This window comes from Phaethon lepturus, unplaced genomic scaffold (assembly GCF_000687285.1).
Source record: "Phaethon lepturus isolate BGI_N335 unplaced genomic scaffold, ASM68728v1 scaffold29992, whole genome shotgun sequence".
Classification (NCBI taxonomy): Eukaryota; Metazoa; Chordata; class Aves; order Phaethontiformes; family Phaethontidae; genus Phaethon; species Phaethon lepturus.
In genome coordinates this window covers 12,262-21,260 of record NW_010524551.1, presented here as the reverse complement: position 1 = coordinate 21,260, position 8,999 = coordinate 12,262, and the positions used below count along the sequence as shown (strand labels likewise).

At 52.3% G+C, this 8,999-nt stretch overlaps 1 protein-coding gene across 3 annotated transcripts in view; it reads right to left on the bottom strand.

Annotated features, from left to right (window-relative positions):
- Positions 1–8,747, bottom strand: part of SH3GL1 (SH3-domain GRB2-like 1) — a 10,453-nt gene extending 1,706 nt beyond the window's left edge. The window contains exons 1-9 of one of the 3 annotated variants that reach the window (XM_010282491.1): positions 8,694–8,747; positions 7,648–7,716; positions 7,464–7,536; positions 6,588–6,731; positions 4,689–4,822; positions 3,287–3,445; positions 2,663–2,766; positions 954–1,078; positions 423–479 (exon numbers count right to left, since the gene is read on the bottom strand). In XM_010282491.1, the coding sequence (XP_010280793.1) occupies positions 423–479; positions 954–1,078; positions 2,663–2,766; positions 3,287–3,445; positions 4,689–4,822; positions 6,588–6,731; positions 7,464–7,536; positions 7,648–7,656 (805 nt within the window). In that variant the 5' untranslated portion in view covers positions 7,657–7,716; positions 8,694–8,747. Of the gene's footprint in view, positions 1–422; positions 480–938; positions 1,079–2,662; positions 2,767–3,286; positions 3,446–4,688; positions 4,823–6,587; positions 6,732–7,463; positions 7,537–7,647; positions 7,717–8,693 lie in introns of those variants that run through there. The other 2 variants (XM_010282492.1, XM_010282493.1) reach the window with 2 other exon arrangements.
- Positions 8,748–8,999: the final 252 nt, after the last annotated feature.

The window sequence follows — 8,999 nt, the reverse complement described above, 5'->3', positions numbered from 1 at the left end:
CCCGCTCCCCCCAGCCTTCGGCAGCGGGGTACGGGGGTGCAGCATGAGCAGGAGTGGGAGAGATCCAAGCTGGGGTGCTTGTAACCAGAACGGGGTAATCCTCGAGATGTTTGATACCTCGTGCAAGAGCATCGGATCCCCGCGGGCTCAGGCAGGACATGCCTGCGTCATGATAGCTGCTACAACTCCTCCGGGTGAGCAAAGGCCCCAGCTTTGGGGTGGTAAGTACCAGTATAGCACGGCTGTTTTAATTTGGGGCTTAGCTCGAGGCTTAGCTCAGCTTAGCTTAGCTGCGCCGTGCTGCAGGCCAGGCTCAGCACGGAGGTATTAGTGGCTCCAAGAGGCAGCGTCACGGAAGGAGGAGTGAGGAGGGATGGGGAGAGATGGTCACGCATCATGCAGTGCGGAGGGAGGAAACTCACGGATACTCCTGACGGAGGCCCGGGACGGCTTGTCGGATCGGAAAGAGGAGGAAGCTGCTTCCAAACAAAAAGAGACATGCTTAAAACGACGCGAACTGGAGAGAGGGAAAGGCAGGGTCCAAAGGGAGGGTCTGTTAGGAGAAACAAGGCGGCCCACGTGCTGTGTTAGAAACACGCCTGCCTCGCCGGGACCGGGGAGGGACGAATGCAGCGTGATGGAAGATGGGGAGGGAGCGAGAGATGCTTCATTTTTCCTGCGTGCCACTGCTGGCTCTGACCGGGCACCACAGGCGAGCGGCACGGGCTGGGGATCCCGCTGGGATGTCCCCAGAGCCAATATAAACAAAGGCTGCTGGGCCCCAAGAGAAAACAGCCCGGGTCTAGAGATTTCTGACATTTTTCAGAGCCACCAGCTCGTGCAGGCACATCCAGCACACCAGAAACATCCTTTCCAGGCAGAGCAGTTCCCCTCCAGCCTCAGGAGGCTGCTCCAGAGGCACCTGCGTGTGCACACACACGGGACAACTTTACCTGAGACTTTGGGGGTAGGATTGCAAGAGAAGCCCCCATTAGATTGGTCAGGGTCTCCAAAGTCGTATGTCTCCCTGGGTTTGGGCTTGTATTCCCTCTTGGGACGTGAGGAGGCCTCCCTCATTCTGGAAGAAGGAAAAAAAATGTGGATAAACTGAAATACGAAACAGAATATGATGAGATCAACATGATACTTATGTTCCTCAGTGGCTACGCAGGGGAGCAAATTGGTTTGTAGACAAGGATCTGCACAACCCTCTGTGCTGGGGCGTTTTGAAGATGGATCTTGCCCAGGGTTTGGGACCTGGCCCTCAGAGAGGGCCACATGCCCCAGGCTTTGCTATGGAGGTGTCCCAGGCAATTCAGGCCAGCAGAGGACACTGGTGCTGCAGTTCAAAAGCTCGCACTTGGCAGGATCCTCCCAGCTCTTCTTAATTCAAACCAGACGCAGGATCCACTCAGCAGTTTCTTCTACGTGGAAAGAAGAGCAGGGCAGCACTACCAAATTGCCCCGAGAAGCGGACGGGCTGCCCCGGCTCTGCCCAAGCCACCCTGCGCCAGGTGGAGGACTTGTCCCCGGCTCCGCAGGGACGCCCCAGATGCAACGAAGCCACCTCTCCTTCCTCAGCCAGGGTTTGGCGAGGTGCTCGCTCAGGTGAGACAGAGCAGCAGGAGGAATGCCCATGCAAGCCACAGCAGTCATGAGAACCAGCTCGCTCGGTATTTCAACAAGCACGTCTGTGTTTCTTGGCACCTTGGCAGCAACCACACGTTCCCCGGGGCTGCTACAAAGGTCAGGCACCCGAGGAGGGGCAGGGAGAGCAGCAAGACCAGGCAGCTCTGCGGCTCTCCCTGCTCCTGTGTGCCAGACACTCCTCTGCCTCTCACCAACTCACGTGGCTCAGAACGCCAGAGCACACGCGGCAGTGCCACATCGGCGGCAGGGTGTACCGGTGTACTGGGAGGGACAGAAGGGAGAGCCGGAAAATGAGGGCTCTGGTGGGGGGCTCCACAGATGCCCCCCTTTAAGGAGGGGACGTAGGTGCTCTTCCACTGGCTTGCAGCGACCACATCATGCCCACCATGCTGCATTCGCTTTCCGGTCTTCAGAGCAACTGGGAGCCCTTGACACGGACCTTTCTGGACCACAACCATAGCCAATGTCCAAGTACCCTCCGTAACCACAGCTGAAGCGAAGGGCACAAAGAGGCGGTTCCAAGGGACGCAGGGTGACAGGCATGTCCAGCTCGTGACATATGAGCTGTCTGCTCCCTCAGCATGATGCAACTTCTGACTTGATCCTGGGTCTGGCCAAAAGGCACTTCTTGGGGGATGCTCCCGCGCTCAACGCCCACAAAGCAAGGAGCCGTGAGTGCTGGCGTGAAGGGGATTTCACTCTCCTTCTCCACCCCTGCCAAATTCAACTCCAGCCTCCCTGGGAGCAGCACGCCCCGATTCAGGCAGGGCTCAGCCCAGCAGAGAGGTTTTGTTTCAGATGTCAGAATGTGCCCATCGTTGAAAGTGGGTTGTGCAGCTGGGATTGCTCCCCTCCAACCTGAAGGTTTGGATTGAAGCTCTAGTGATTGCAAGAAGCGGCTTTAACACCAGGATATCGATTTAGTGAGATAGTCAGGTATTTACAGACAAGTATGACAGGGAGAGCTTGTGGCTGTGAAAACTGAGAGTGCCAGCAGCACCCTGGGACTCACCTGCGTTTGAGTTTTTCTGCCAGCTCATCCAGGATCTGCACCGCCTGCCTGTGGTAGTCCAGCTGGGCGTCCACCAAGGCTGAGAGCTGGCTCACCTGCTCGATCTGCGAGAATCACACCGAGGTGGGATGAATGGCTCTCCCCAGCTGCCAGGAGACTCCCTCATTGCACGTAGGGGAACATGTACGAAGGGCAACTTCCCCAGGGAGATGAGGAGAAGGTTTGGGATTTCAGACAACAGAGGTCAGGCACTGACCGAGACTCAGAAGGACAGGGGACACCTCCTACCGCTCTCTGGGCTTCGCTAACTGTTCAGTTCCTAATTAACCTGCGTTACCTGCCCAAACTGACTCCCACCAGTACATTGAGAAAAGACCTGTACTGGTACAAGCCACAGCCTCTCCTCTGGCCAAGAGCTGGATCAGGAAGAGAGGCTACAGAAAGGAGGAGAGGCCTGCCAAGCCACGTGCTGGGCACTCAGATCTGGGTTTTCAGAGAGCAAAACCACACTTGCAAAAACGAGAGTGGAAATTAGTGTCTAACTTCAGCGTCCCTTGAGAGATCCCACCCTCGTGTACACAGAAACACACAACCCAGCTGGCAGCTCAGCCCCCACGGACTCACATCAGTTTCTAGGAGGTTGTGCATACTGGTCTCCGCTACTTCCTTGGACTCTTCAAATTTCTCCATGGCCTGTCGAAGTTCCTCATCGGGGATTTTGCCCTGTCGTTTCTTCTTGTAGTCAAAATCCAAGCGTCTGCCTTCCAGCTTCTTGAGATGGTGCTGGGAAGAGAATGGTTATGAACAGCAAAGGAAAAGAAGGAAAAGCCAGAGACTGGAAGCAGCCAAGCGCTCCTGCTGGGAGGGCAGCTCTAGTTACAGGCCAAGTTCATTCGTCTCAGAAACTTGATCTTGGAGCACACGCTTTTGTGGCTCCCACCTTTATTCAGCCTCGGGCGAGGCTCCAGGACGTGATGGAGAGCTGCAAAGCGGGGCTGCTGTGAGCCGACCGGGAGGAGTGAGTGGACTGTCCGAACTCAGTTTGGCAGAGGATTACTGCCATGGCTTTTTACTAAGAAAAAACTCTCAACAAATTGGCATGGCAATATAATTTCACCCCATTCCAGCTGAGAGCTGGGGGAAAACACTGCAGGGAGCAGCCTCGGTCTGTTCCCCATGCAAGCTTTTTGGGAAGATGGAAGAGTTGGCCCACTACTTTCAGGTCCCCAGGAGCGACAGGGATCTCTGGAGATCAGGAATTGTGATGCAGGTTCTGTTCGTTGCATCCCCTGGCCGCTTAGTTTAAATCAGCTCTATGGCAGCCTACGGAATTGGAGTACAGGTAAGTACTGAAACAGTAGTTGGTGGTTATTTTATCTGGGACATCACTGTAAGCAAAAAATTCACTTGAGAGAGCTGCCTTGTGAGTTACAGGTTGGGATGGATCCTGTTAAAAAGCCTGGCCGTGCCTTGCATCGACTTGTCTCTGCGGTAGCTACCAAGCTCTGCGTCTCCCCAGCGAGACACCGAAGGGCCTTCTTGAGATGCTGCGTAACAGACCTAGAGGGAAGCTTGCTCATAGCTTGGAAGTTGTGTTATAGGATCCAGACTGCTAACGGAATAGAGCCAACAGCTGTAAATAACACTGTGAAGTTTAATGCCAGGCAGCCCAAATGTAACACGGTTGGGAGCTCACAGCACAAAATACCAAATTCAGCAAGCCCAGAACGCGTGTCGGGATGAACTCCCGCAGCACCCTCCATAAAACACGGTAAATGAAGAACCATTCAGACCTGCCTCCAGCCCTACGAGCTGCTCAGGAGCAGTAGCAGCAGCGGTGCTGAGCAGGGAGGCAATACTAGTGAATGTGGGGAGAGAAGGCACACAAAGCACAGGGGAACAGACCCGATACCTACGCGGGTCCTTGGTTCCCACCATGACAGAGCAAGCGGTGACATGCACTAATAGCCAGGAGAGGCCAGAAATGAGAGAGATGAGGAGGAGAGAAAAACGGCGACCTGTTTACCTGGATCTCTTTCAGGTCTTTGTCACACAGGTTCTGGAGGGGATCAATAAAATTTTGTTTGACTTCAATATCCAGCGAGTCCTTCACTTCAGCCAACCGCTTCATAGATTCACCAGCATCAAGAAGCGCGTCGCCTTCGAGTGAGAAAAGGAAGGGAAGAGGAAGGGAGAAGGGGCCAGCCAGTTAAACAGAGCCGAAGTCTGTGGCAGCTGCATGCAGAGCCATTCTGCCAAGACACCCAGCGTGTGCAAGCTCCGTCCCCCACCCAGTGCCCCCACGTTTCTGGCTGGAGCAAATCTCCGAGCCCGGCACGGAGCGCGCGGTGCCCAGCGCGAGAGTGGGCAGCTGCCTGTTGGTACTGACTCCGCACAAGGCACTTTGCTAACGTCTTTCATTTTTTTCCTTCAAAAAACAGGAACAATCTCTACCAGCTACACAGAGGAAGGGAAAGGTAAAAATATTTTTTAAAGCAGTATTTTTAAACTCCCCGTTAGCTCAGGGAGTTACTGAGCTGCTAATTGGCCACGCGGTGCTTTAACCTCGCTCTGCTCCTTGGCCACTGCTGGCAAGAGCAGCCCGGGGCAGAGGCACGTTCGGTCTGATCCAGCCTGGTTATCCTTTTGTTCAGACAATTTTAATCCCCAAGCGCTCTGACCAACTTTTCAAGCTTCCCCAGATGCTGGCAGCAAACCTGCAGCCTTTTATTCATTTTAGACACTAACCTCTACGGGACCAACCTTATCCCTTCTCCTTCCCTCTGAATTAGAGAGCTCAAAGTTCCTTATTGAAACCTATTTAGCTTCATGCTTTTCTAAGGCTCCTGCCACAATGGCAGCTAAGGCAGAGGGACTTGCAGCGAAGCATTTTTAGTCGTGGCTTTTTATTCCAGTGGAAACCGTTTATAGATTAAACTATTCCTGTGCAGCTTTGGCGAACCAACTATTTCAGCACTACATTAGCACAGGAGAATATACAAGTGACATAAAGGGTAAAGTGAAAACACCACTCTACTGTCCAGCTGGAAAAAAATTGTACAAGAAGAGTTATTTCTCTTGTGATAACTCTAGAGAACGTGTCCTAGGGAGAGATGAAGTACTAACACAGAAAATTATCAAGTTAAGCGTTCCTTTAAAGAGAGGCTATTAAAGGAAATCAGGTTTGGTGTGTTCTTCTAAAAACTTCCTTCCCCCTTGCTCTCTGTAACAACTCTGGTTCCTGCAAGCCAAGAGAAATGCAGGGCTCCGAGTTGGCCAGAGATACTCTCGAGAATCCTTTTGTCACTCCCACAAAGTAGCCAGAGCTTTTTAATTTTCCTGAGGCAAGAAGGCTCCTCCCTGTGCTGGAAGCCATCAGACAGCTGTGCACTGTACAAAGTCTGTCACGTGCGCAGGCTGATGTTTTAGTGGATTAAAATTGATGTCACCAAAAGGCTTCACCCCCCTCCTCCCTGCAAGTCACACGTGCTTATGAGAAATCGCCACGCAAAAAGATTTCTTGGCTACAGCCTCCCTATCGCAGAGCTCTAGCTGGAAACTGCACCGTAAGACTCCGCATCTCGCTCAATCTAGTTTCCACGTCACCATTGTTCAGTTTAGAAGCAAGGAAGCATTTTTTCCTACACGCAAATTTATCTCAGCGTTTAATAAGAACGAGTTAAGAGGTGGTTTTGCACGTAATGCCATGGATTGGGATCCAGGACGCTTGGGGTCTGCTTGCCCCTCCCCTGTCACCCAGGGTGGAAGCCTTTGAACCTCTTTTAAGAGCTCCCAGTACTGGTAGGTGATGCAAAGGGTCACACAGCCCTTCCAGAATATAGAATAACAGCTTGGGAATTTGGCAGCAGCCTTAGCCACCTCATCCACACGCTCCTAGGGAGAGCTGGCCCGATGGGGCACTCACCGAAGTTGGAGTCCTCGCCCAGCTCCTTGCCGTATCGGATCATGCTCTCCCCCAGGAGCCCTTCCGACTGCGGGTAGCCGGGGTTCTTCACTTGCCCGCGGATCTTTGACATCGTGTTGAGCATGGTTAGCTTGGCTCTGGAAGCTGGCACAGAAACAGCCACAGCCGTGTTTGCAATTACTTGGACTTGGCCAGCAGCTGCTGGCCACTGCCAGCTTTTTTTTAAAGCTACACCCAAAGCCAAGAAGCCCTATTGTCTTCATCGACCAGAAATATCATTTGCTACGAAAAGAGAAGTTTCTTTTCCAAGACAGCAAGCAAAAATAGTTCCCCACAGCTCGCCAGTGAAGGCCAAAGGAGTTTCCCCAGCCATCCCATAGCCCCTGGAGTGCTCTCTGAATGAGCTGGCTGGAAGCACACAGGACAGCAGGCTCCAGAGGCGATGCCTACAAAGCCAGCCACCCCTTCCCAGCCCAGAGATGCCACTTTTTCTGGACAACTCCAGAAAAAGGGTCCCCTTCAGAGCCTTTCTAGGTCCAAGGTGAAAGACGTCTGTTCTTTCACTGTTCAACAGCAACAGCAGCGCCTTAGAGCCCAGAAACAGCCAAGAGGGCAATCTGGATCTTCACCTGAGTTGCAAAGCATCAGCGAGTCAAGAGCCAGACCCTGCCAGCTGAGTCAGCGAGGCCATAGGACACACGTTCAAGGCGGCCCAGCACAACTCTGGTCAAGGGAGACAGCATGCCCAACCTCGAACGTGGGCTGGTGACCAATACCTCAGGGCCAAAAAGTCCCTGATGTCTCTGCCCCCTTTGACTGTTTCCCTGGAAAACTGAGAAGCAAAGGGAAGGGGACAGGAGAGGTCCAGGCACTCACCCGGGTTCGGCTGGAGGTACTCTATTGTTCTGGTCAGTACTTCTGTAACTGCCTTGCTGGTCAGGTCTACTTTCTGTGAGAAAGACAAGATGACCCAGTGGCAGTGAAGATCAGCTCAGGGCTTTGGCAAGGTCACAGAGGAGTTACATGGGTGATTTTAGACCTTTCTCTTGTTCCTACTCACCTTTTCCATTTCCTTGAAGTCATCGTCTAGCTTGGTCCCTTCAGCTCCTCCAACCTTCTCGCTGACCAGCTGCAGAAAAAGAACAAGGGAGGAGATATCAGACGCTGTAGTAACTCCTTAAAGCTCCTTATACCTCATGCAGTAAGTCCCTGGGACAGAAAGGGAAGAGGGGTGGTCCAGACAGCATCTGCAAGAGAAAGGAGGTGGCAGGAACATCCCAAAACGCATTAAAAAGACGTGGCGCTCTGCTAACGCTGCCCCACTAAGAATCCAAGCATCTCCTACCCTCAACAGCTCCTACCACAGCTCAGTCAGGATATTCCTCACCCAACAGAAGCTCTGTGGCTCCTTAAATCCCACCACACGGCTCCAACTCCAACACTTGCTGGAAAAAGCAAGCAGCAGAATCGTCTCTCAACTCCATTTTGAGCCAAGGCTTCAGTTTCACACACAGCAAAACCCAAGTCAAGGGGGAACAAGCACGCTCTGCTCACAGCAGCGAGCGCACGAACAGAGTCTGGAGAGAGCAGAAACCTCTCAAAGCCCTAAACCATCACTCCTAGGGGAAATGCTGGAGGAGCTCAGGATCTGGGCCACAGGGGTTTGAATCCTTTGTAAGTGGAGGATAAAGAGATCTGTAGAAGCTACAATAAAGTTTTCAAATTCATTTATCAAAGCGTCTCTGACCCCTGTTCTAAAACTAGTGAAAAGGTGAGATGTTTGACAAGCTGCAGAGGCAGTGCTGCTTTTGGCTATTTGTGTGAAGGGTTTATCAGCTTTCTTCTAAATATCACTTCATCTAAGAAAAGACCACTGCTCCCTAAACCTCACCATTGAACTGCCCGAGCTGAAAGGTAAGAAGTGCCTTGTTAAATCCACACTAAAAGTGTCCTTCCCTGCAGCCCAAAAAGAGAGGAACGTTTCCTTCCCAGCCCCATGCTGGTGAGGCAAAGCAAGTAGCAGTGTCTGGGGATGCAGGACACATAGATCGGCCAAAATTAAGTGATTATCTTGCCCCAAACTGGTGCAAACAGACAGCAAATTACCTATACAGACATCAAAAGTGGTCTAGGAAACAGGCGCTGACTCCCAAGCGCTTGCCGCGGGGCATTGCCAGGATTTCTCCTGTTTGTAGTCAAAACTCCACTTCTGGATGAACAATACAGGTTTGTTTACTTCAACATCAAATACTTGATTTTTATCAAGTCTTTCTTCCTCTGGAAGCCTCCTGCTCCCACAGGGATTCAAAATGGTTTCTTACTTTTTTTGAGGAAGAGGAGGGGGGAAAAACCCCTTTAGGTACTCCTCTAGCATCAAAAGCACTCGGAGACAAAAGCCCTGCCTGCTCAGCC